General features: G+C 36.5%; 4 protein-coding genes across 4 annotated transcripts; 2 read left to right on the top strand and 2 right to left on the bottom strand.

Moving 5' to 3' along the window:
• Positions 1 to 2,058: 2,058 nt before the first annotated feature.
• LOC130993005 (F-box/LRR-repeat protein At3g26922-like) lies at positions 2,059 to 4,054 on the top strand. Its single transcript, XM_057917726.1, has 4 exons — positions 2,059 to 2,964; positions 3,072 to 3,224; positions 3,425 to 3,637; positions 3,992 to 4,054. Exons 1-4 carry the CDS (start codon positions 2,059 to 2,061, stop codon positions 4,052 to 4,054), a joined length of 1,335 nt encoding a protein of 444 aa, XP_057773709.1.
• Positions 4,055 to 17,222: 13,168 nt separating this feature from the next.
• Positions 17,223 to 18,739, bottom strand: LOC130993003 (uncharacterized). The gene is made up of 2 exons (XM_057917725.1): positions 18,239 to 18,739; positions 17,223 to 17,669 (listed from the first exon to the last, which is right to left on the bottom strand). Exons 1-2 carry the CDS (start codon positions 18,737 to 18,739, stop codon positions 17,223 to 17,225), a joined length of 948 nt encoding a protein of 315 aa, XP_057773708.1.
• Positions 18,740 to 19,856: 1,117 nt separating this feature from the next.
• Positions 19,857 to 21,281, top strand: LOC130993002 (F-box/FBD/LRR-repeat protein At1g51370-like). Its single transcript, XM_057917724.1, has 3 exons — positions 19,857 to 20,486; positions 20,670 to 20,822; positions 20,976 to 21,281. Exons 1-3 carry the CDS (start codon positions 19,857 to 19,859, stop codon positions 21,279 to 21,281), a joined length of 1,089 nt encoding a protein of 362 aa, XP_057773707.1.
• Positions 21,282 to 22,806: 1,525 nt separating this feature from the next.
• Positions 22,807 to 25,476, bottom strand: LOC130991327 (carnosic acid synthase-like). Its single transcript, XM_057915465.1, has 2 exons — positions 24,588 to 25,476; positions 22,807 to 23,667 (listed from the first exon to the last, which is right to left on the bottom strand). The coding sequence occupies exons 1-2, from the start codon at positions 25,455 to 25,457 to the stop codon at positions 23,062 to 23,064; spliced, it is 1,476 nt and encodes a 491-aa protein (XP_057771448.1). The 5' UTR covers positions 25,458 to 25,476; the 3' UTR covers positions 22,807 to 23,061.
• Positions 25,477 to 26,087: the final 611 nt, after the last annotated feature.

Here is a 26,087-nt window from a genome sequence, read left to right as displayed (position 1 = left end):
TAAACGTGCAATTCACAATGAATGGAACTGGTCGATTAATACTACAGTGTATAATTGACCGATTCTATTATGTTTTGTATGGGCTGGAGAACTTAGATGCAGATTAACTAACTTGGGCCTTTTTCAGACAATTTGAAGCATAATTGGATAAGCTATATATGTTGGATTCTGATATATGTAGGATGTCAATCTAGCTCGAAACTCGTGGGCTGACCCGTTTAACCCGCCACCCGAGAGGGTTAGGGTTGAATATTTTCAACCCGATAAAAGTTACAACCCGATTAGCCCGTAATCGAATAGCCCGGCACCCGATAGGGCCGGCCCGACTAACCCGATGGGCTAGCTCGAAACCCGAATACTTAATATTAAATATTTAGATATAAAAATAAAAAAATGACAAAATATTATAAAGTCTCGTCATTTCACTTTTCTGTATTTTTTAGATGCTTTGCTTCTATGAATTCAAACTATTGTTGGATATTTATTATTTTTTCGTTAACAAAGTTGAACATTTTATTGTTATCAACTTATTTTATATGTTATGCAATCTTGATTTTTTTTCAATATCTTATATTTTTGCATTTCATGCTTGCTATATAATTTATATCTTTGATTTCTATGTATATTTTATACCTTATACAATAGATCATTAAAAATAACAAAATACAAATGATTATTTTATTTTACGCATTTAAGCCGACTAGCCCGATGGGCTAGCCCAAAACCCGAACGTTTAGGATTAGGGTTCAAAATTTATAACCCGACAAAAATCCTAGCCCGATTAGCCCGCACCCGATTAACCCAAAACCCGATAGGGCTGGCCCGAAACCCGGTGGGCTGGCCCGATTAACATCTCTAGATATATGTGTGGAATACACGAGACGAGAATGAGAACCTTTTTTTTTTCTTTCAAAAAGATGATCAATAATAATTGCACATTTCCCTCGATGACTCAAACCTCTGACCTATTGATTGAAGGGAAAATCTTTTACCAACCGAGTCGCGCTTCATTGTCCACAAGATTCAGAACTTAAAGTTAGATTAATTTATTCTCAACAAAGTTAGATCAATTTGATCGAATTTTCCTGCATACACTACTAGAAAAATGTACCGATTATGACCGAAAAATGATCGTTAAGACGAAGAACCCATGCGAATTGCGACGCCTCTGAGCGATCGTTAAGTTGATCGTTAGAATTTTTAAAGACCGTTTTCTTGTAATTAGCGACTATTTTTTTGATAGTTAGGCCCACTTTCTCCAGCAGTAATAAAAAAGACTAATTATAGATTGATTGTAAATACTCCCTTCGTTCATCAAACATCTTAAGAGATTTTTAGCGATGGAATTTTTATTTTTAGTAACGGAAAATTCCATCGCTCTGATTCTTTATAGTGATATAAATGGAACTGATCAATAATACTAGTATTATATAAGACTTTTAAATAAGCTTGATTGTACACAATCCTCCATTTTTTTTTTCTTTTTCATTATTGTACTTCAATTAATACTAACATCATTTTAAACTAGTCACTTCAATTATGAAGGCCAAATAAGAGTGGAAACCAAAGAAATCCTCGTTTACATCACTTTCGTTCATGATAAAACTTTCTAATTTGTATAAAGAAAATTATAATTTTATTTTTCACATTTTCATCATTCATAATATTAATTACACCAACTTCGTCTTAAAATACGTGTTACTCTCTCTTACGATTTTTTTGTCATTTTCATGGACGGAGAAAACTGTATTTTCAATTAAAAATACAAATATGCGATTATCACCTACAAAAAAATTCAAACGTTGTTGAAGCTACTTTGATTTTGAAGGTCGTTTAACTTTCCAAGAAACTACTTTAATTTTGGAGGTCGCTTAACTTCCCAATGCTGTGCCTCTTTTCAGACTTCCATTTTAGGGTTTGATTTCCCAAAAGCAAGTTGTAAGTCATGCTTGCTTGCTGCGTCTATGAAACTAGTTGCATAAATTCTTCTTGCTGCTGCCCATTTCTCACATCATCTCCCTCCTACTTTGTTTACCTAATTCCAAATTTAATTTTCAAATGAGTTCATACAACTCTTCTGGATTTGACGTAAATTCTAAAGATTTGGACAGCAGTGAGCGCCATGATCGACTGAGTGAGTTACCCGATTCCTTAATCCTTTCGATTCTTTCATTCTTGTCAATGTACGATGTTGTCCGAACAACCATTCTCTCAAAACGTTGGAAAGATCTCTGGGTCACCATCCCTTGCCTTCATTTCATTATTATTCGTGATATTCATTTTAGATATGTAGACTTTATTAATGGTGCTCTTGCACAGTGGAAATGCTCCAAGATGCTGAAATTCTCCCTGCACCTGTCTTACCAATTTGGTCATTCCTTTGATAGTGATATTCATTCATGGCTGCTTTTTGCAATTGAAAAACAAGTGGAGGAGCTCTCTATAGATTTGGACAGTCGGTATAGTAATTTTGTCGCGCCTCAGCGTTTGTATTCTTGCTCGTCTATTACAAAATTATCCCTTGCTTTTCATGACCTGGAAATTGAGGACAAAGTGCAGTGGAATAAGCTCAAGAGTTTGACAATTAGAGTTGACGAATCCTTGAGCGAAGAGGTCATGAACCAAGTCCTCTGTGGTGCTCCTCACTTGGAAGAGCTGATTTTGAGCTTTAGGGAAATTAGTAAGAACTTAAACATCAGATCCACAAGTTTGAAGATGCTCAAAATCGATGCGTATACTTCGTCATGTAATGCTGCTGTGCTTGGAATTTGGGCTCCTAATCTCGTGACTTTAGAAATTTCAGGTGTAGTTTATCATGATTATTCGTTGGTCCCTTCTTGCACTCATGTAATCCTCTCTTTGAAAAAGAGTGATTGGGAGTTTCTGCCTTGTGAGAATTTTACTCAAGTTTTTGGAAGCATAAGCCATGTTGAGAAGTTAACTTTATCAGAATGGTGCATTAAGGTAATTAATTAGATTTGTTTGCCACTCTTTGGTTTAATCTTTTCTACTTGTATATATCATTTATATATAACTTATGACTTTGACATAATCTCATGTTGTGCCTGCAGCTTCTTCTCTTCATGAAGGATAGAAATATGGATGTGCCCTTCTCAAATGCAAAGTTTCTAAAACTCTACGTTCATGAAGACGACGAGATGCTTGATGTTTTTGTCTTTTTTCCCAAGCTGATGCATACAATCATTGATCATCGTGATGATAAGGTCTTGCTTTTGTTCATGTTTAATTATTTTCTCTAATTGTTATACTTTCATTACTAGGAACTCCTTTTCTCATGTTGAATGATGCTATGTTTGAGAATCACAGTTAATTAATAAACTTAACATAGAATACCTTCTTTTTTCTTCTTTCTGCTTCTTTTGGGCTAATATATACATACTGCTGTTTCAACAAAACATTTCAGGATCCTTCTTATTTCGTAGCGCCTAAGCATCTTGATACGCTCGATTATCACAAGGCTTTTTTCCGCAGTCCCTCACTTGTCGAACTAAGGACAGTTGAGATTACTTGGTCTGCAGGCGATGCCTCTATAATCCAAGTGATGGAATGCCTATCGGAAAAAGCTCACAAGCTCGAAAAGATGGTGCTTCAACTAAGAATGGCCGGAGAAGAGAAGGTGCTACCGCACAAATACTTATTACTCCCTCCGTCCACGAAATGAGTACCCATATTTCCTTTTTCGTCCGTCCACGAAATGAGTACCCATTTCCCTTTTTGGCAAGTGTACCCCACACATTTCTTTAATTATTACACTCAAAAAGTGGGACCCTTAAACTATTCACACTACACTCCATACATTTCTTAAAACCCGTGCTGTCCACAAATGGGTACTCATTTCGTGGACGGAGGGAGTATAATTTATAACCAAGATTTGATAAGTTAACTTGCCTCTACTACCAGATATAGGATATGCCAATTTTATCTATGCTTGTGGTTGAGCTATTGTGTTGATGGCATTCATCTGTTTTAGACTCTGCTTGAAGATATATACCCTATTTGTTTAGGGCATATATGCATGTTTGGTAATCTTTAATTTAGTCTTATTATCATGAATTACTTTTTAAAATTGATTATATGATCATCAATTAGCAAAATTGATACTCCATTTGGAAGAATATTATAGTGATTCTATTTTTATTTTGGTGATTAAGAAAATATTAAGATAAATGCATGCAGTTGTTTGTATGTAGTGATAAAATATCTTCTCTGCTCAAACGATCGACTAATTTTTGAATTTTAGTTCTCAAGATTTAATGCTTCATTCGTTCATTCAATAGCTTTGCATTGTTTAGTTGCAGACATTCACAAATGCAAATTGTATTACTATTATTAGAAGTTCATAAATCAATTTATAGTTGTGTAATTATCTTTTTCACAACATTAACAACGTTGAAAGATTAACTGCAAAAATTAAATAAGAATTAAGATTAAAAACTTTATGAAGGTAATATAAGAAATTCAGATGAAAAGGCTTTACTACATATGAAAAACTCATTATTAAATTTTTAAATTAAAAAATAAAAAGCCTTTGATAATAAAAATTACTATAAATTACATGATTAATGACAAACATGGTTTTCGTACCTCAATTCCACATGATTTGTTGTCATTTTCCTTCATGTTTTGTTTGCCAATGCGTGTTTGTACCATAATGTTGAGTTTTATGAAGATTTGATGTCTTGGTGTAGTTTTGGAGTAATTTCAGGAACAATCAAGGATTAATTAGAGGATTTTGAAGATATGAGATTGAAGTACGTCTCGAGAGGAATCCGTGAGCTCAAACGGCGACCAAATCCGAGTCCGGACGAGAGAGAACGGAGCAAAACGAGCGGACTGTGCAAAACGCCCAGTACCCCGCGGTCACCACCCGCGGCCGCGGGGTGGGACCGCGGGTCAGCTGTTCCCGACTCCAGGAGTCACCCGCAGTCACCACCCGCGGCCGCGGGGCGGGACCGCGGGTCCCCTGAGCATCCCCCACGTTTGAAGGCCGCGGACGCGGGCCGTGACCGCGGGAAAAGGGCGGGGCTTCCCCCAAGTGGGCCCCAGACGCGATTTTAGCCCCAAAACTCCATTTTTCCCCTCTTTTTTCTCATATCATTCACCACACACACCCACTTCATCTTCCCCAACTCTCCAATCCCAAACCCTAGCCTCCATTCTCTACCATTTTTTCTCTCTTCCACACACAAAAACAACACCAAAATCAAATAAAGAAGGGGAAGACTTGGAAAGGAGCTCATCAAGACTACATGATTGAAGATCAAGATTATAGGATTTGTCTATGAATCTCTATCTCTCTATATCTTTATTTATGTTTTCTTATGACTTGAGATTTGCTTTTATTATGAATATGCTTGGCTAAAATCTCTTATCTTAGGGATTAGATTAGATGGATTTGTAATGGATTGATTTCTTTGTTCAATATATATCTTGATTGTGCTTATTGTTATCTTTTCAAGCCCTAGATTTATCTCTTGTATGATTGGTTGGCCACCTTTTGTGCATTTCTAATTTGTGATTTGAATCGGGAGAGGATAATTACAATAGATTAGGAGCTTGAAACACATCATCTCAATAAACCGGGAGGTTGAGAGTTGGGTGAGGGCTTGTTGATCTTTTGTGCTCTTGGGAGTTATAGGTTAGAAATTGACCGGGGACGGCAATTATGACCCGTAATCTACTGTTTTAGTCGTCCGGGAGGGGGCTAAAACTAGTGTGGAGATCGCCCTAGATAAGTAGGCCATATCAAGATTAATATTGCTTTAGATTGAAGTTCATTACGATCCATCGAAATCTAGTCCCTAGGATAACTTTCATTCGAGTCATTCCCCAATTTATTAACTAAGTTTATCTTGTTGTTATTTTATTTACTTGCTTTATTTAGCTTTGTTTTAGTTCTCAATATCTCTTCATCTTTGGTTTGTCTAAATAGATTGAAAACAACTTATTAATAATATTTAGAAGTTTAAATTCACCAATCCTTGTGGAATACGACCTTGCTTCCATATATTACAACTACCCGTATACTTGCGGCGTGGTGAAAATATTAGCGAACAAGTTTTTGGCGCCGTTGCCGGGGATTGGTTGAATTTTTACTTTTGATATTGTGAAAAGTTGTTTTTATCTAATTTAGATATTGTTTTTATGTTTGTTTATTTATATGTTTATTTATTTTTGTTAGAGAAAATTGCTCCACAACCATAAAAGCGGCACCAAAAATGGATGATGGAAGGAATGAGTTGGTTGAGCAACTCCAACTACAATTGGCGTTGATGCAACTTAAGTTGCGTGTTTTGGAAGCCAAAAGAAATTGTAGGCAACCAATGATCCAAAAAGCCTTCCAACCAACACCTTCCTATGGTGAGTATTATGACATGGGGTGCAATGCCATGGAGTGGCAATCACCATTGGAGTATGAGGACCATTTCAATAGTTGGAATTATGAAAATTCTTATTCCACTCAAGAAGGCTTCCAAGGGGGAAATCGATACTATCAAGTGGAGAAATCGAATTCGAAAGACGATCTCCTACAATGCTTCTTAACTACACAAGCTTGGATAGAAAAAAGTCTAGCAAAATCGGAGGTTATGCTAGATGAGCAAAGGAGGTCTTTGGCTACCACTATGGAAAATCAAAAGCGAATTGATGATTTGTGCATGGCCATTAGCCTACGGAATGGAACCTTGTATGAGGAACCAATGCCGATGCTAAGTGAAGAGCCTCAAGAAGTTGAAGAAGAGTATAAAGAAGATGATGATCAATTCTCCAAACCCCTTGAAGTTGAGAGCCCAACTTTTCCAACGCAACCTCTACAATTCCAAAAAGATGAAGATTTCACAAGCTTTAAAGAATGCAAAGTTAAAAATTTTGTCGATCCTTACCTCGACATGGGCGATTCTATGAAGGCTTGCTTCTTTCACTTTTATTTATCTTCATCTTTTGATTTTCATTTTGATTTATCTAATAAGGAATTGTTTGAGTGTTGTGGTACTTTAGATGGTGAACGAGATTACCATGACGCCCGTGATGTCTCAAGAATTGCAAAGCCACCATATTTTTGGATCGCGGTGGATGGAGCATGCAAATTTGATGAGAAATGGCCACCGCCTAAGCCTCCACCTCGCTTGTGAGTACGAGACAAGTAACCATTTTCTCCTTCATCCAAACTTATTTCTCCTTTGTGTGAAATAAGTTTGGGGGAGGGTGAAGATGGGTTACTTATCTCGTTTATCCGTTGTTTATTTATTTAGTTAGTTTAGTTTTCGAATAATGAGATTTTGTCTCTTTTCTTGAGCTTTTCCATGTCTCTTGAGTTTGAGCTTGATTGTTGAAAAACATGAGTTGGATGAAATGTGTGTTGGGCTTATGATATGAATGTTGTTTTTGAAAAGAATTTGTTGTGTTTCACTTGTTGATTTTGCATGTAGAGTTTGAACTTGTGACAAATGAGCTAAATGTTGTACCTCCAAGAACTTGAAAACGAAAATGAGCTTGTGAGAATTGAGCCTTTGATTGTCATACATTTACAATCTCATTTTGTTCTTGAGTGTAAATCATTTGAGCATGTGTGTTGATCTCTAGAACTTGCCATGAGTCCTCTCTTGAAAATAAAAGTAGATGTGTTGTTAATATTGAAGTGATTTAAGGCCATCCTTGTTAGCCACTTGACTTAAATTGTGTCCAAATTCTCATATGATCCTAGTTTACCCTCTTTGTGCCTTGTAGCATTTCTTTGAATTAACCAATGATGGGTAGAACTTAGATTGTTAGTGGTTACTTTGATGAAAATGTTTGGGAAATGATTGAAATTGCTTATCAAGCTTTGATTGAGTGAAAATCACTAGTCCCCTATGAGCTTAAAAAGAAAAAGAAAAAAAAAAGAAAAAAAAAATGAAAATGAATGTGAATAAAAGAGCATAAAGGGGAGTGATTTGCCTTTTGAATCATATCATGATAAGTATCACTAAGGGTGAAAAGAAGAAATGTGGGGATATTGGTTTTTGATTGATTAAAAAAGAGAAATGGTGAATTTGACTTGTTCATTGTGATTGTTAGATTGTGGAATATGAGTCATTTGCCTAAAAACACCTCACCTCACCAAAGAGCCCTCATTACAACCTTAAGAAAAGCCCTTGTTGATCATTATTTATAACACATTGAAGTATAGAGAGTTAGGATAAATGGCAAGCTTATGGTAGATTGCATACATTGTTTCAATTTGAGTGCAAACACGCCCAATCTAAACACTTGAGAGTTGAGTGCATCATTGAAACATCCACATTTGTGAGGATTCAAGCTTGGAGGCCATAATATTGAACTCTTCATCACTTGTGATTTCTTGGAATGCATTTCTACTTGTGATACACTTTTGAAAGATTTTTGAAATTGTTGAAGCCCTTGAAATGACGACACCAATTCATTCTCACATGTTTGTTATCTTTTATTTCTCTTCTCTTTGTTGTTTGGGGACAAACAACGCTTTAAGTTTGGGGGCTTGACAAACATGGTTTTCGTACCTCAATTCCACATGATTTGTTGTCATTTTCCTTCATGTTTTGTTTGCCAATGCGTGTTTGTACCATAATGTTGAGTTTTATGAAGATTTGATGTCTTGGTGTAGTTTTGGAGTAATTTCAGGAACAATCAAGGATTAATTAGAGGATTTTGAAGATATGAGATTGAAGTACGTCTCGAGAGGAATCCGTGAGCGCAAACGGCGACCAAATCCGAGTCCGGACGAGGGAGAACGGAGCAAAACGAGCGGACTGTGCAAAACGCCCAGTACCCCGCGGTCACCACCCGCGGCCGCGGGGTGGGACCGCGGGTCAGCTGTTCCCGACTCCAGGAGTCACCCGCGGTCACCACCCGCGGCCGCGGGGCGGGACCGCGGGTCCCCTGAGCATCCCCCACGTTTGAAGGCCGCGGACGCGGGCCGTGACCGCGGGAAAAGGGCGGGGCTTCCCCCAAGTGGGCCCCAGACGCGATTTTAGCCCCAAAACTCCATTTTTCCCCTCTTTTTTCTCATATCATTGGTGGGCGTCGCCAACCACCAAATAATTCCTGCAGAATTATCAAAATAAATTAGTATAATGACAAGCAGGGTCGATCCCACAGAGAGCAGGTAAAATCATTCAATTCCCTAAAATCTATAATTTTGGTGTAGCCACCACGCCTTAATTTGAGAAAATATTAATTAACTAAGAAAGCAAATTAAATCAAATAAAAGACTCTAGAAAAATATCAATAAAGAAGTAACTCGGCTCGAATAAATCCACACTAATTCAAAGCTCTGATCCTCGACGCAATAATTAATCAATCCCTATCAACCAACCAGTTATAGGATACCGTGAAACGCAACGGACGTACCCCAATTCCTACTTACTGTGTCGATAAACAGCTGGAGACGCCAGACCTGCTTATTTCCTTATTAAAATATAACCTAGCTGGAGACGCCAGACCTAGATTTAATATTCTAATAGCATTACGATGAAGGAACCCAATTTATATCAATTATCCTAGAGACGCTAGTAATAATTAATATACCAATTAATCCCCCCTACGAACACGGTAGTTGTATCACTAATTAGTCCAATTCCAACAATTACGGATTGGCAGGAACTAATTGACTGTAATCCAATTAAACTTAAGTTGGCCAGACTTAAATAAAATCAGAATTATCTTGGAACCTAGGAATTAATCGGAATCAATAGGAATCAATTTTAAACCAATTAGGTCTCACAGATCATTAAATTAGAGTTTCATTATTATCGCCGAATTAAAAGAATTAGCTACTCATGCTTAAATTAAAAACAATCAAATATATAAAATTAAACATAATTAAAATATGCGAATAAAGCTGAGAAAATAAATTGCAAGAAATAAATCAAACTTGATCCAAATTGAAGAAGAATCGTCTGCCTCGATCAAACCAATCCAGCCGCAATTTGATGATCCAAATAACAAGAATTAAACTAACTAAAGCTATGAAATCCAAAAACTACTACGTGAGAATCAAAAATTGCATGGAAGAAAAGTAGCATGAATCAAAAGCAAAAGTCAACTCTAGCTATTAAGAAATCAAAAAGTGCGGCTACTGCATGTATCAAAAAGTGTGTATGTATCAAACTAAAATCAAAAACCTAATAATCAAGTCTAATGTTGCGGCTGAAGTTGTAAAAGTGAATATATCAAAGAAACTTAAAACCTAATTCTATCTAAGCATGCGTGCGGCTGTAACTAATTGTGTAAAAAACAAGAAAATAAAACCTAACTATTATATATGTCTAACTATGCGTGCGGCCCCCATCAAGAAGTTTAGGAAATAAATCCCTAAAAGGGCGCCGCCTAATCCAACGCATGGGCTTCGGCCTTTAAACAAATAAAACCTAAAAAATAATTAAAACATGAGTTTTGGGCCTAATTAAATGTATGATAATTAATCTAAGCCCAATCTCTAAACTCTTCCAAAAATCCATGCTAATCTTCATCAATTCTCGACTTTCACCGACATCTTCCATCTACGAGCATCCATCTTCAATCTCTCTAATTCCTGCGCCATACATCACCAACTTGGGTAATATCAAGGAAAAATCAACGGCAAAACGACACGAAAATAGATAACTAAATCACACACATCAATCATTCACCACACACACCCACTTCATCTTCCCCAACTCTCCAATCCCAAACCCTAGCCTCCATTCTCTACCATTTTTTCTCTCTTCCACACACAAAAACAACACCAAAATCAAATAAAGAAGGGGAAGACTTGGAAAGGAGCTCATCAAGACTACATGATTGAAGATCAAGATTATATGATTTGTCTATGAATCTCTATCTCTCTATATCTTTATTTATGTTTTCTTATGACTTGAGATTTGCTTTTATTATGAATATGCTTGGCTAAAATCTCTTATCTTAGGGATTAGATTAGATGGATTTGTAATGGATTGATTTCTTTGTTCAATATATATCTTGATTGTGCTTATTGTTATCTTTTCAAGCCCTAGATTTATCTCTTGTATGATTGGTTGGCCACCTTTTGTGCATTTCTAATTTGTGATTTGAATCGGGAGAGGATAATTACAATAGATTAGGAGCTTGAAACACATCATCTCAATAAACCGGGAGGTTGAGAGTTGGGTGAGGGCTTGTTAATCTTTTGTGCTCTTGGGAGTTATAGGTTAGAAATTGACCGGGGACGGCAATTATGACCTGTAATCTACTGTTTTAGTCGTCCGGGAGGGGGCTAAAACTAGTGGGGAGATCGCCCTAGATAAGTAGGCCATATCAAGATTAATATTGCTTTAGATTGAAGTTCATTACGATCCATCGAAATCTAGTCCCTAGGATAACTTTCATTCGAGTCATTCCCCAATTTATTAACTAAGTTTATCTTGTTGTTATTTTATTTACTTGCTTTATTTAGCTTTGTTTTAGTTCTCAATATCTCTTCATCTTTGGTTTGTCTAAATAGATTGAAAACAACTTATTAATAATATTTAGAAGTTTAAATTCACCAATCCTTGTGGAATACGACCTTGCTTCCATATATTACAACTACCCGTATACTTGCGGCGTGGTGAAAATATTAGCGAACAATTAATAATGTGAAATGTATTATGTAGATTTATTTAATTATGTATATGAATTATTTATATATTTATTTATATAAATATATTTGTTGTTATATTTTTCTCTATTTTTTTAGTATTAGTTATGGGTTGTTTAATTATGAACTTTCAATAATAATACAGTTTGAATATTTAAAATCCAAATTTTTATGAATCATGTGTTACGTTTGATAAATCATTTTATTAATCATATAATTTGTATTTTTATTACAAGGGCTATTTAATTATAACGACGGATTTTTGGATCGTTAAACCAGTTTATTTAGTAGTAATAAGAAACACTAGCAATAGATTGGCTTGTAAATATAATTTTTATTTTTTGGATTAGTAGTGTTTTATGTCCCAAATGTTTAGCATTTTTCATAAACATTGAACTTTTATTTTCTCTTAAAAAACCTTGAACTTTCAACTTTTTCCATAAAATATCTCGTTATGCAAAATTCGGTGATGATGAGAAGATGACTTATTTCGCCAGATTAAATATTCTGGGGCCGCCCTTTGTGAAAAACATTGAAAGTTCGGGGTTTTTGTCATCAAATTTTGTTATAACGGGACATTTTATGTAAAAAAAAAAAAAGGTGAAACTTCAGGATATTTTAGGATAAAATGAAAATACAGGTCCTTTTATGAAAAACATTGAAAGTTCAGAACATAAAATTACTTCGAATTCATTTTTTTGTGAGAACCAAAAAATTAATAGGTATCTTTCAAAAGTATGATAGTTTTAAAAAATAATGACATTCACCATTCATTTTTTGGTGTGGAGAGGAAGTAGATAAAAAAGAGTTCAGTCGCTGAGAAGACGCATGAAACACCGACATCCTTGACCATTCATCTTCTTCCTAAAGAAATCTTGAAATTCCAACATAAATGTGTTCCTAATCGAGCCGCTTCACCCCATCACACAACTGCATTTTCCATCGATCCCAATTAGCAATAGTCACACCATGGATGAGTTGCACCTGTCTCAGCTTCATATTTCCGAAGATCGACTCAGTGAGTTACCCGACTCCTTAATCCTTGAGATTCTTTCATTGTTGGAAATGAGAGACGTTGTTCGAACAAACATTCTCTCCAAACGTTGGAAAGATCTGTGGGCCACCATCCCCTGCCTTGATTTCTTTGACACTGAAGATTCATGTGTTTTTAAACACATGGATACATTTCAAAACTTCATCTGTGGTGCTCTTGCACAATGGAGAGGTGCCAAGATTTTCAGGTTCAGTTTAGCTTTATGTGGCCCTTTCTTCATCGATAAAACTAGTGATATTGATTCGTGGCTGCATCTAGCTATCGAAAAACAAGTGGAAGAGCTACGTATAAGTTTTGGAAATTGGAAATGTATGACTGGTAGTGAATATTGTTTACCTCAGCGTTTGTTTTCATGCTCCTCCATTACAAAATTATCCATCACTTATTGCTCGTTGAGAATCGAGGAGAATGTGCAGTGGAATCAACTCAAGAGCTTGAGAATTGAGGGGTGTGAATCTTTGAGTGAAGACTTGGTGAGCAAGATTCTTGCTGGTGCTCCTCATTTGGAAGAGTTGATTCTGATCTTTGATAGAACTGGTGGAGACGTAATCATCCGATCCAGTAGTTTGAAGATGCTTCAAATCGGCAGGCAGGATAGTTGGAGTTTAGGGTTTGCAACTGAATCAAATGCAGAGTTGAGAATTTGGGCTCCTAATCTCGTGACTTTGGAAACTACAGGTTTTGTTGATATGTCTTGAATCTCTCGCTTCGCATAAAATATGTTCTTCTCTCTGCCCGTGAATGTAGTCATTTTGATGAACCACGTAAATTTGTGTCTTCTTTATGTTTTATTGCTCTATAATCCTATTCTGTCACAACAGGTTTAATTTGTCGTGAAGTTTTGTTGGATGTCCCTTCTTTGACTGATGCAATTCTTCATTTTGATGAGTGTTTGGAGCCATTAAATTCATGCTACTATTTGCCTATGGGAATGTTCAATCGAGTTTTTCGATGCATCCGCCATGTGAAGAAGGTCACGTTATCATCAGATTTGTGCATTAAGGTTTGATTTCTTATCAGCTTTATTAAACATTTAGGGGGCGTTTACTTTGCCCTCAGATATCCCAACGTTTCAATCCATCAAAGTAAACACGAGATTAGTCTTACTATTTTTATATATTGTACCTGCAGTTTCTTGTCTATTTGAAGAACAAAGAGCTGGTTAAGCCATTGTCAGATGTTGAATTTCTAAAACTCTACTCTTTGGAAGCCGAAGAATTTCTCGACATTCTTGAGCTATTTCCTAACCTGAAGATATTGATTGTTAATCAATCAGATAAGGTCTCTAGATAGCTCCTTATTCTATCTTTGAGTAGGATTTTTGAAAATTTTGAATTATCAGCATTTGTTTTATTTAATTTGATAGGTTTATGAAATCGACTCAGTGGCGTCTGGAATTGTTTTGCTCAAACCCTCTCTTCTCCTACTAAAGAGAGTTGAGATTACTTGGTCTGTATGCGATGCTTCGATAATGCAAGTGATGGAATATCTGTTGGAAAATGCTCACGAGCTCGAAAAGATGGTGCTTCGACTGAGAATGGCCGGAGCTGATACGGAGGCGTTCGTTTTGGCGGAGGAGAAGGTACGGAGCATGCCGAGATCCTCAGCTACTGCACAACTCATTATCATAAGCCAAGTTTTATAGTCTGCTTTGAGAGTTTGATAGCATGTAGTTATCAATGCAGTTGTTATCATGGGATGTATATGCATTTTGAACCAAGCTTGTGTTGTTTCAATGTTTTGTTTTCCTTTTTTGGAATATTATTGCGAGATTGAGCCATGGAGTTCATGTGCCTCATCTGCTGGAAGATAATGCTTTGTTTTCCTTTATAAAGTATTTAATCATGTTTTGTTTGAGAATATTTTATCCAAATATATAGCATTGTTGTTTCCCTATTTATTTGATCTATGGTTAGCAAGGATGAATTAATGTAATTATTTTGATGATGAAGCGTAGTCTATTAGTCTATTGATAAGACGCTTCTCCTCCAACCAATAGGTCGGGGGTTCGAGTCACTTAGAATGATAGAGTGCGTGAGTGTGTTTTTACTTTTTTTAAATGTAACAATTTTTTTTAATGTACAATAATGCTAACAGAATATGTCCGGACGAAACATGATTAATTACTTCATAAAATAAAGTTATTTAAAAATTTTGGTTGTAGATAAAAAATAATTTAGCTAGTTTCATTGTTTTCTCTAGCTTAGTTGAAAACTTTTGAAATTTGATCATAAATGTTCCTTGAGAAGTAAAAACATGCTTTTTCTCCTTTCAAAAAATATTGAACTTAATTTCCCAGGTCGTTGTAACTTGTAACTTTGTATTTTCCAAAGAATATTTAGAATTTGAACCTATATAATTCATCCCAGCAATCAGTTTCATTTCCAAAGAATCAAATCAGTTTTGCTGCAGTCCAATTCGATTTGTTAAACAATGGATGAGTCTCACTTTTCTCAGCTTCATGTTTGCGAAGATGATGAGGCTATTGATCAGTCGGAGCGTGATCGACTGAGTGAGTTACCCGATTCCTTAATCCTTTCGATTCTTTCATTCTTGTCGATGATCGATGTTGTCCGAACAACCATTCTCTCCAAACGCTGGAAACATCTCTGGACCACCATCCCTTGCCTTCATTTCATTATTCGCGATCATAATCTTAGATGTGTAGACTTTATCAGTGGTGCTCTTGCACAATGGAAAGGTGCCAAGATTCTGAAATTTTCCCTTTCTTTCTACATTCATCATCCCGTTCATAGTGATATTCATTCATGGCTGCTTTTTGCAATCGAAAAACAAGTGGAGGAGGTCTTCATAGATTTGTATAATTGGGATAGAGATTACTTCTCACCTCAGCATTTGTATTCATGCTCGTCTATTACAAAATTATCCCTTACTATTCGTAAACTGGAAATTGAGAACACAGTGCAGTGGAATAAGCTCAAGAGTTTAACAATTATAGTTGAAGGATACCTGACGCCATGAACCAAGTCCTTTCTGGTGCTCCTCACTTGGAAGAGTTGGTTTTGAGCTTTTGGAGAATTGGTGGAGTCTTAAACATCAGATCCACAAGTTTGAAGACGCTCAATATCGACCATAATGCCTGCAATTTTAATGAGACTGCAGTGCTTAGAATATGGGCTCCTAATCTCGTGACTTTAGATCTTTCAGCTCTGAATTGTGGTGGTTGTTCGTTGTTTGTCCCTTCTTTGATTACTGCAATTTTGTCTTTGCAAAATATTTATTGGGAGTTCATGGCTATTAAAAATTTTAATCAAGTTTTTCGAAGCTTAGGCCATGTTGAGAAGTTCACTTTATCAGAATGGATCATCAAGGTTAGATTTGTTTGCCACTTTTTTTGGTTTATTCATTTCTACTTGTATCATTTATCACATATGACTTTGACATAACATAATTAATCTCATGTTATATGTAAACCTGCAGTTTCTTCCCGAAATGAAGAAAAGAAATATGGACGTGCCCTTGTCAAATGCGAAGTTTCTAAAGCTCTACGTTCATGAAGCCAAAGAAATACTTGATGTTTTAGACATTTTTCCCAAGCTGATGCATATAATCGTTGATCATAAGGTCGATCTTGCTTTGTCCACCTATTATGTGGAGTTTTGTTTCCCTAATTGTTATACTTTTATCACTAAAATCTGTTTTTTATAAGCCATGTTGAAGGATGACATACCTTGTTTTTTCTTCATTTGCTTTTCCTATTCTTTTAATTTGAGTTTTGTCGATTTTCTTCATCTTTTAGTCTGATACATGTAGCTCTTTCAACTAAACATTTCAGGTTGATTTTGATAAGCCTAGAGGTCCTTGTAGTTTCGGCAGTCCCTCAGTTGTCGAACTAAAGAGAGTTGAGATAACTTGGTCTCTAGGTGATGCCTCCATATTCCGAGTGATGAAATATCTGTTGGAAAACGCTCACAAGCTCGAAAAGATGGTGCTTCGACTAAGAATGGCCGGAGCTAATCCAGAGACGTTCGTTTTGGCGGAAGAGAAGGTACGGAGCATGCCGAGATCCTCACCTACTGCACAACTCATTATAACCAAGATTTGAGCTACTGATGTGTTCATGTACCTCATGGCCTTTATCTGTTTTAGACTTTGTTGGAAGATACTCTATTTGTTTAGGGCATGCATGGTTGGTAACCTTTAATTTAGTCTTATTATTACTTGTTTACTTTTTAAAATTGATTAAAATGTTTTGTCTGCTCAAACATTTGACTAAATTTTGAATTTTAGTCTCAAGATTTAATGCTTCATTAGTTCATTTAAGCAGCTCATATTTTTGTTGCAGACATTCAGAAGTTCAATCTGTATTGTTATTAGAAGTTCATAAAGTAATTTATAATTGTGTAATCTATATTAATCTACAAGAAATGTAAGCCATTGGCAAAAATACAAAGAAAACCAGACCTTGATGCAACTTTCTTCATATCTCTTGGCAAAACTCACACACAAATCAAAATCACTAAACACTGAATTAACAAGCTTATCAAGTTATCATCATCAAACAACATAGTACGATCAATATTCATTGAAACTGAATTCTGCAGTTCGCGACGATCTTGGCATTTTTAGCAGCTCCCGCGATGCATGAAACAAAGACTCTAAACTCTGTGAATGTTGCACGGATCGTTTTACTCGGAACACAATCTTTTCTAGACTACTTGCATTTTTCAACAGAAACTCGAGACATGGAAATATGATATCACCCTCCACCAAAATATACTCAACTGTCATCAACTGCAGCACAAACGCCATAGGAAGATTTTCTTCAAACTCACGGTAGATGTTAGGCTCAGCCCAGATTGAATCTTCGTATCTGCGCCTTTCAACTTTAATGACTAACTTCTTTGATAGAGGGAAAATCTCAATTGTAACTACAACTTTATTGCAATAAAATCTGAACTGTAAGAGCTTGCCGTTAGGAGAAGATGAATTCATGCATCCCTCTATCATAGCTCCAAGCACCTGTTGTAACAATAAGTTTACAATAAGAGGATGAGCTCATTGAAAACTCTACTCAGTAAAACAAAATCTTTAACATGTGATTTTAAACAGGTAAAAAAGGGATAGGAGTTTATTGCCTGATAAATGTGATAACCTTAATATAATCGATTCATTAAAGAAGCCACTGATGAAACATAGAAAAACATACAAACACCGTTACACCATCAACGTAGAAGACAGTTTAAAGAAATCAAACCTGAACGCAACAGGGAAACAATGTGACGTTTTCAACGTGTTGGATGCTTGGAAGAATTTGACCAAATAAATCTCCAAGAAAATGGCAACATGTCTGAGTATAGTGATGTAGACCAGAATACCTAAAAGTTGCACGGCACAAAGATGAAACATCCATCAACAAACACTTGTTATATGGTCTTCCTTTAATTTCTAAGGTTTTAAGATTTGGAGTCCAAATTCTCAGCTCCATCGTCGTCATCATAATATAAACACCTGTTAATCAACAGCTCTTTCAAACTAGTAGATCGGATACACAAGCTATTACTACATTGTACAAAAGACATGTTTAAGACCTCCAACTGAGGGCTACCACACAATATTCGATTAATCGCATCTTCAGTGAGCCCAATGCCTTCAGTAATTGTTAAACTCTTGAGTTGATTCCACTGCACATTCCCATTAATACTAAAGTAACAATTCTCCACCGATAACACTTTAAGCGATGAGCATGAATACAGACATTGCGGTGACACCCAGCCATGACGACACATAAAATCATCCTCAATGTATAACCCCATATGTAAGTATAATTCCTCGGCTAGATTATGCTTGGCAAAATGCACCCACAATTTAGCATCCGCATAAACTGAATCATGAAACTCAAAATACGATTCAACCTTGAATTTCAGAACCCTTACCCCATTCCAGCGCAATAAGACCCGATTAACGAAGTTTTCAAGCTGTGTAGAATGAATAAACATCATATCATAGTTGTCGAAATTAAGGTAGTGTGCGGCGGTCCAAAGGTTTTTCCAGCACTTCGATAGAATCGTTGTCCTAACAACATCAGTCATAGGCAACAACCAAAATATGTGAAATATTAACGAGTCTGGCAACTCACTGAGTCGATCCATGAAAACCTCTGAAACATAATGAAGCATCAATGAATGAATTGCGCATCAACAACTCAGAATTTACCTTAAACTTAATTATTGGAAGAAAAATAACACATATATACTATCAAATTCTTGAAGATTGATTACCTGAAGATGAACGCGCCAACAAAACCCTTGTTTGAGCTTATGAAGAAACACACGCCAACAAAACCCCTGTTTGAGCAAAGTGGACGAGAGGAGAATTAGACGTTTTGTCTTAACTTTATTAAACTTTAACAGATCGAATTGGACTTGCAGCAAAACTGATTGGATTCTTAACATATATGTGCTGTGGAAGATACAAAGTTACGAAGCATGTTTTTAACTTCTCAAGGAACATTTAACCTCAGAAATTAATGTTGATTTTTTGAAAGGAGAAAAAGCATGTTTTTAACTTCTCAAGGAACATTTATGATGAAATTTCAAGAGTTTTCAACGAAGAACGTCAACGGTTGAGGATCAAAACCGTTCATTTCATATTCTGCATATTGTTGTTTTATTTTACTTAATATATAGAGTATTCATTTGGAACTCTCTCTTTTTTATCCTCGACCGTTGATGTTCTTCGTTGAAAATCTCTTGATATTCATCACAATAAATGTTTCTTGAGAAGTTAAAACATGCATGCTTTTTATCCTTTCAAAAAATCAACTTAATTCCTGAGGTAGTTGTAACGTTGTATCTTTCCAAAGCATATTTAGTTAGAATCTGAACCTATTTAATTCACCATCCAAACAATCAGTTTTCAAAGAATTTGTAATCAGTTTTTGCTGAAGTTCAATTCGATTTGTTAAAAACAATGGATGAGTCAGAGCGCGATCGACTGAGTGAGTTACCCGATTCCTTAATCCTTTCGATTCTTTCATTCTTGTCGATGATCGATGTTGTTCGAACAACCATTCTCTCCAAACGTTGGAAAGATCTCTGGGTCACTATCCCTTGCCTTAATTTCATTATTCGCATTCATTTTAAAATGGTAGATAGATATATTGTAGACTTTATTAGTAGTACTCTTGCAAAATGGAAAGGTTCCAAGATGCTGAAATTCTCCCTGTACCTGAATATTGATGATTCCTTAAACAGTGATATTCATTCATGGCTGCTTTTTGCAATTGAAAAACAAGTGGAGGAGGTGTCTATAGATTTGAATGGTTGGTATTTTAAACATGTTGCACCTCAGCGTTTGTATTCTTGCTCGTCTATTACAAAATTATCCCTTTCTTTTCTTAACCTGAAACCTGAGGACAAGGTGCAGTTGAATAATCTCAAGAGTTTAACCATTAGAGTTTACTATTCCTTGAGCGTAGACGCCATGAACCAAGTCATTTCTGGTGCTCCTCACTTGGAAGAGCTGATTTTGACCTATTGGGAAATTGGTGAAAACTTGAACATCAGATCCACAAGTTTGAAGACGCTCAAAATCGGCCAACATGCTTGCAATGTTGGTGAGACTGCAGTGCTTAGAATTTGGGCTCCTAATCTTGTGACTTTAGAAATATTAGGTCTAAATGGTGGTGGTTGTTCGTTGTTTGTCCCTTCTTTGACTCATGCAATTCTCTCTTTGAAAGAGAATGATTGGACGTTCAAGCCTTTTCGAATAATTAATCAAGTTTTTCGAAGCATAAGCCATGTTGAGGAGTTCACTTTATCAGAATGGTGCATTAAGGTTAGATTAATTTGTTTTTGGCACTTTTTGGTTAATTTAATAATTTCTACTTGTATCATTTACTCTCTCTCCGTCTCACTAAAATTTTTCACTAGAAGTGAGCCGTGTTTAGTGGGACAGAGGGAGTACTATCATTAATCATTAATGACTGATATATAATCTGTGATCATGTTGTACCTGCAGTTTCTTCTCTCCATGGAGAATAGAAATATGTATGTGCCCTTATCAAATGCTAAGTTTCTAAAATTCTATGTTCGTGAAGCCGAAGAAATTCTTGATGTTTTTGTCATTTCTCCCAAGCTTATGCATACAATCGTCGATCAACGTGATAATAAGGTCTTGCTTTTGTTCACCTAGCTATTATGTGGAGTTAGAGTTTCATGTTTTGTTTCTCTACTTGTTATACTTTTATTACTAACATACCTTCTTTTTTATTCTTTTTACATCTTTTAGTCTAATACATATTTCTGTTTCAACAAAACATTTCAGGATAATTCTTATTTGGTAGTTCAAGGGCCTGAGCAGCTCGATACGGTCGATTATGATAAGGCTTTTTTCCGCAGTCCTTCACTTCTCGAACTAAAGACAGTTGATATTACTTGGTCTGTAGGTGATGACTCCATATTCCGAGTAATGGAATATCTGTTGGAAAACGCTCACAAGCTCGAAAAGATGGTGCTTCGACTAATAATGGAGTACGGATATAAGCCAGAGACGTTCGTTTTGGCAGAAGAGAAGGTGCGGAGCATGTCGAGATCCTCACCTTCTGTGCAACTCATTATAACCAAGATTTGATATGTTAATTTGTCTCTACTACCAGATATGGGATGTGGTGTGGCAATTTTATCCATGCATGCTTGTTTTTCAATTTTTTATTTTTTTTTATTTTCAATTTTTCAATTTCTATGTGTCTAAAACTCTACGTTCATGAAGCCGAAGAAATGCTTGATGTTTTTGACATTTTTCCCATGCTGATGCATACAATCGTTGATCAACCTGTATATAAGGTCTTCTTTTTGTTCACCTATATATTATACTTTTATTACTAAGAACTCTTTTCTCATGTTCAAGGATGATATATATGTTTGAGAATCACAGTTATTTAACATATATATATATATATATATAGAGAAAGGTTAAACGGAGAATGCTAAATATTTAGAGAATAGAGAAATCGGAAACAAAAATGAACAGATCTACAAATTTAACGAACAGATCAATGTACCGCATGAACAGCAATTTGCCCAGGGTTCGAATCCTGTTGGTGGCGAGATTTTCTTTTTTTTTTACTAAATACGTCTGTTCAAATTGCTGTTCATGCGGTACATTGATCTGTTCGTTAAATTTGTAGATCTGTTCGTTTTTGTTTCACGATTTCTCTATTCTCTAAATATTTAGCATTCTCTGTTTAACTTGACCCTATATATATATATATATACCTTATTTTTTCTCCTTTTCAGAGTCTTTCTTATGTCACAGTTCGAGTGCCTGAGCAGCTCGCTACGGCCGATTATCCTAAGGCATTTTTCCGCAGTATATATATCCAAAAAAAATTAACTTAATTTGCCTCTACTACCAGATATGGGATGTGGTGTGGCAATTTTATCCATGCTTGTTTTTCAATTTTTTATTTTTTTTATTGCTTGGCTATTTTTTACTCTGCTGGAAGATATCCTATTTGTTTAGGGCATGCATGGTTGGTAACCTTTAATTTAGTGTTATTGTCTTGAATTACTTTTTTGAATTGATTTTATGATTATATCACTACTATACTGCTCCAATATCTAAGGCCTCTTTGATCTATAGATATTATATTCTATCAATCTATCTTCGTAAATTCTCTTATATGACGTTTGTATCGTGCGAACATCTGCACAGGAGACCTCATCTTCTGTCTTAATTTGTTTCATCGTTTAATTTTATAATATTGATATATTTTGATTGGAAAGGGCTATAAGCATATACCTAAAGATAATGATATATTTCGAGATTTAATTTAGATGCTTATACATGACCTAGTAGTATTTGTGGTATTAATTTCTTTATATACTACTCCCTATTGACCTTTCAACTATTTATTAAAATTCGTGTCTTTCAAATTATACTACAGTTTTCATGGACGGAGAGAGAACACGTTTTCAACAGTAGAAACTTAATGTGCGTTCGGTGATCAAAAGCCAAACATAAACGTTTTGTGTTGCGTTTTACGGTTGGAGCAAATTCCTACTGCCATTTGTGTTTTGGAGCAAATTCCTTAATTTCTGGAAACATTCTAACACTAAAATTTTGAATTTCAGTCTCAAGATTTAATGCTTCATTAGTTCATTTAAGTCCTTCACCTTTCTGTGAGGCATTTTCACATATACACCTTCTGCGCAACAACTCTTTGCTAATAATATCTCTGCGAGGCATTTTCACATACACCTTCTGCGCAATTCTCCAAGTACATTAACCAACGCATACATATCTTGTTTATTGATCTTTTACTACAACGCATTGGTTCTCATAGAATAACACAACCTATTTCACATTCTAATCTCTTATTAATACTCGTAATCAATCACACAAACCACCATCAAACCTTAATTGGAATAGCCCAAAGAGGGGTTTTCTTCTGCAGCGACAACCCAAACACATCCTCTCTCTGCAACCCTTTGCATTCATTCCCTCTCTCAAGCTCCCAATCGAAGTTGTGACACAGCGCCGCCACCATACAATGCAGCATCCGGCTAGCCAGCGGCATCCCGGGGCAGATTCTCCGCCCCGAACCGAACGGAATCAGCTCAAAATGTTGCCCTGAAAAATCAATATCCTTATCCAAAAATCGCTCGGGCTCAAAGCGCTCGGGATCCTTCCATATGGTGGGATCTCTGGTGATCGCCCAGACGTTGACGAACATTTTTGTGTTTTTGGGGATTAGGTATCCGTTGAGCTCCGTCTCCTCCTCGGCGGCGTGAGGAGCCAACAGAGGCGCGGCGGGGTGGTAGCGCAGCACTTCTTTGATGGTGGCTTGCAGGTATGGGAACCTCGAGATATCTGATTCTTCCACCATTGTTTGATCTCCGATAACGCTCTTCAGCTCTGCTTTCAGCTTTGCGAGTTTGTCGGGGTGGAGAAGGAGTTCCACCATTGCCCATTCCGTTGTGGCTGCGCTTGTGTCTGATCCGGCAATAATTAGGTCCTAAACAAGGTGAAGTAAGTGAGTGAGAACTAATTCATTTTTAACGAGTTAATACAATTTTTTTCCAATAGTCGGAGTGATAATTGGAGCTTACATGAATTAGTAAAGACGATGTTGTTTTTATGAGGTCTAAACGACGTCATTTCCTTCAGTTTTAATTATAAAAAAATTCCCTTTGTACTACACCTGATTTTCAATGTTCAACGATTTTATTGCAAATGATGTAGTAATATGAATATTACGTGGCGAACTAATCCATGTAAACTCCAATTCATCAATCCAACGATCGGAAGAAAGTGAGGGGACGAAATCGCAAAAATTATAAAGATTGTAATTTAATTCCTCATCACACTTCAAAAATCACGTTAAAATTGTAATTTCGAAATAGTTTTTGATTTTATTTGCCAAAACCTCTCATAATTATAAATACTCACGATTAAATCGGAATAAGTTGTGAATTGTGTTGGTAAAACAATAAGAATGCAGTTTAATTTTTGGATTAATAGTGTTTTATGTCTTGAACTTTCATTTTCTCCTAAAAAATCACGAACTTTTAGTTTTTCCTATAAAATGTCCCGCTATACAAAATTTTATGACAGAAAGATGACAAAAAATTTCGAAATTTTAGGGTTTTTCAACAATGGTGGTTCTTAATATGGTTTTCCAATAATGACAATATTTCATTCAACGAGATAAGTCATTTTTCCGTCATCGGATTTTGCATAGCGAGACATTTTATTAGAAAACTGAAAGTACGAGGTTTTATAAAATAAAATAAAAGTTCGAGACATTTTATGGAAAACACTTAAAATTTGAGACATAAAACACTATTAAATAATAAAACCGGCTATTTTATTAATTCGGTCAACATTTGAATATAGAAAGAAAAAAAAGAGAATAATATAGGAAAGAGTGCTCACCACACACAAGTGCTTAATCTCTTCAATGCTCAAATCATATTCATGTCCTTGGATGAGATCCAGCAGCGTTTCCAGAAAATCATTCTTTTTCTGGTAATTTGATTCCTTTCTTGCTCGCAGCCGTTGCTCGATCATGCCGTTCACGATCTCCAGCAATCCCCCGAGGTGATGAATCACCTTCTTCTTGATTCCTTGTGGATCAAAGGGAGCAAAAATGGGGAAGAAATCCGAGATATTCGGAAGCCCTATATACCTCGCGAAAGAGTTCACATGCTCCCTCAACACCTTGCTCGCCGCCGAGCCGCCGCCGTAATCCGCCGAGAAAAGCGTCGCGAACATGATGTTGGCCATGGTGGCGAAGGTGGCTTCTCCCACGTTCATGGCGCCGCGGCACTCGCCGACGCGGTCGATCAGCCTCCGCAGCCGCTCGTGCCGGAGGGCCTGGCTGGCCTGAAGGGCTTGGAGAGAGAAGAGCTTCTCCCTCGCCACTCGCCGGAGCTTCTTCCACGCGGCGGAGCTGGAGGGCAGCATGGCGACGGAGTTCTCGTCGTGGCCGAGAACGCGCATCGCGACGGGGTTGAACGGGTTGGCGAAGATGAGGCCTTGCTTCTGCAGCACCTCCGTCGCCATCTCCGGGGAGGAGACGACGACGGCGAATTGGTTCCCGAGATGGAGGGACATCAAGGGGCCGTAGGTTTTGGCGAGGTGGGCGAACGACTTATGGGGGTTTGGACCGAGCTGGAGGATGTTGCCGATGATCGGGAGACGAGGCGGCCCCGGAGGGAGTCTCCGCCGCCTCAGCTCCGACCACCATGAGTAGGCGACCCATGCCGCCGCAAAAGCCAGGGAGAGAAGAATGAGAATTTGCATTTTTGGTTTGGTTATTTTGTTTTGTATATATATATATATTAAGTATAAGAAAGAATATAATTCGTCTGTCTCGATTATCTTGAGACAAAAATTTTGGGCACAAAATTTAAGAAATTAATACTCCCTCCGTCCGCCAAGATTATGTAAAAATTACTATATTTGGCGTCCGCCAAGATTATGTCACTTTCCTTTTATGGCAATGGTCCCACCATCCTCTTTAATATTTTATCCTTACTAACACTCTTTATTTACAAAAAACCCACTCAAAATTCAATCTCAACCACACATCTCATAAAGTGGTGGGACCCTTTCTCCACTACATCAAAATCATCACCAATTTTATTAAATCCCGTGCCCAAGCAATTTTACATAATTTTGGCGGACGGAGGGAGTAGTATTTAATAAAATTTAATATCACAAAATCTCTTGTATATCCAAGTGTACGGTATATCTGGGTCGTACCCGACCCGAATCTTGACCCGGATCTAACTCAATTGGACTATCCTACCCGAATGTCAAGTGTTAGTATCATTTCGATATAGTGTTAGTATCATTTTCGAAATAGTGTTATTTGTAAAACAAAATAGTGTTAGTGTTATTTTTTAAATAAAATAATATTAGTGTACAGAA

The sequence above is a fragment of the Salvia miltiorrhiza genome, chromosome 7, assembly GCF_028751815.1.
Source record: "Salvia miltiorrhiza cultivar Shanhuang (shh) chromosome 7, IMPLAD_Smil_shh, whole genome shotgun sequence".
Classification (NCBI taxonomy): Eukaryota; Viridiplantae; Streptophyta; class Magnoliopsida; order Lamiales; family Lamiaceae; genus Salvia; species Salvia miltiorrhiza.
This window is presented reverse-complemented; position numbering and strand designations above follow the sequence as displayed.

Coding starts and splice junctions, on each gene's coding strand:
- LOC130993005 (XM_057917726.1), top strand. CDS start 2,059: ATGAGTTCATACAACTCTTCTGGATTTGACGTAAATTCTAAAGATTTG. Junction 2,965..3,071: donor TATCAGAATGGTGCATTAAG/GTAATTAATTAG, acceptor TTGTGCCTGCAG/CTTCTTCTCTTCATGAAGGA. Junction 3,225..3,424: donor TTGATCATCGTGATGATAAG/GTCTTGCTTTTG, acceptor AAAACATTTCAG/GATCCTTCTTATTTCGTAGC.
- LOC130993003 (XM_057917725.1), bottom strand. CDS start 18,739: ATGACTGATGTTGTTAGGACAACGATTCTATCGAAGTGCTGGAAAAAC. Junction 17,670..18,238: donor GTGGTAGCCCTCAGTTGGAG/GTCTTAAACATG, acceptor TTGTTACAACAG/GTGCTTGGAGCTATGATAGA.
- LOC130993002 (XM_057917724.1), top strand. CDS start 19,857: ATGCTGAAATTCTCCCTGTACCTGAATATTGATGATTCCTTAAACAGT. Junction 20,487..20,669: donor TATCAGAATGGTGCATTAAG/GTTAGATTAATT, acceptor TTGTACCTGCAG/TTTCTTCTCTCCATGGAGAA. Junction 20,823..20,975: donor TCGATCAACGTGATAATAAG/GTCTTGCTTTTG, acceptor AAAACATTTCAG/GATAATTCTTATTTGGTAGT.
- LOC130991327 (XM_057915465.1), bottom strand. CDS start 25,457: ATGCAAATTCTCATTCTTCTCTCCCTGGCTTTTGCGGCGGCATGGGTC. Junction 23,668..24,587: donor AGATTAAGCACTTGTGTGTG/GTGAGCACTCTT, acceptor CACCTTGTTTAG/GACCTAATTATTGCCGGATC.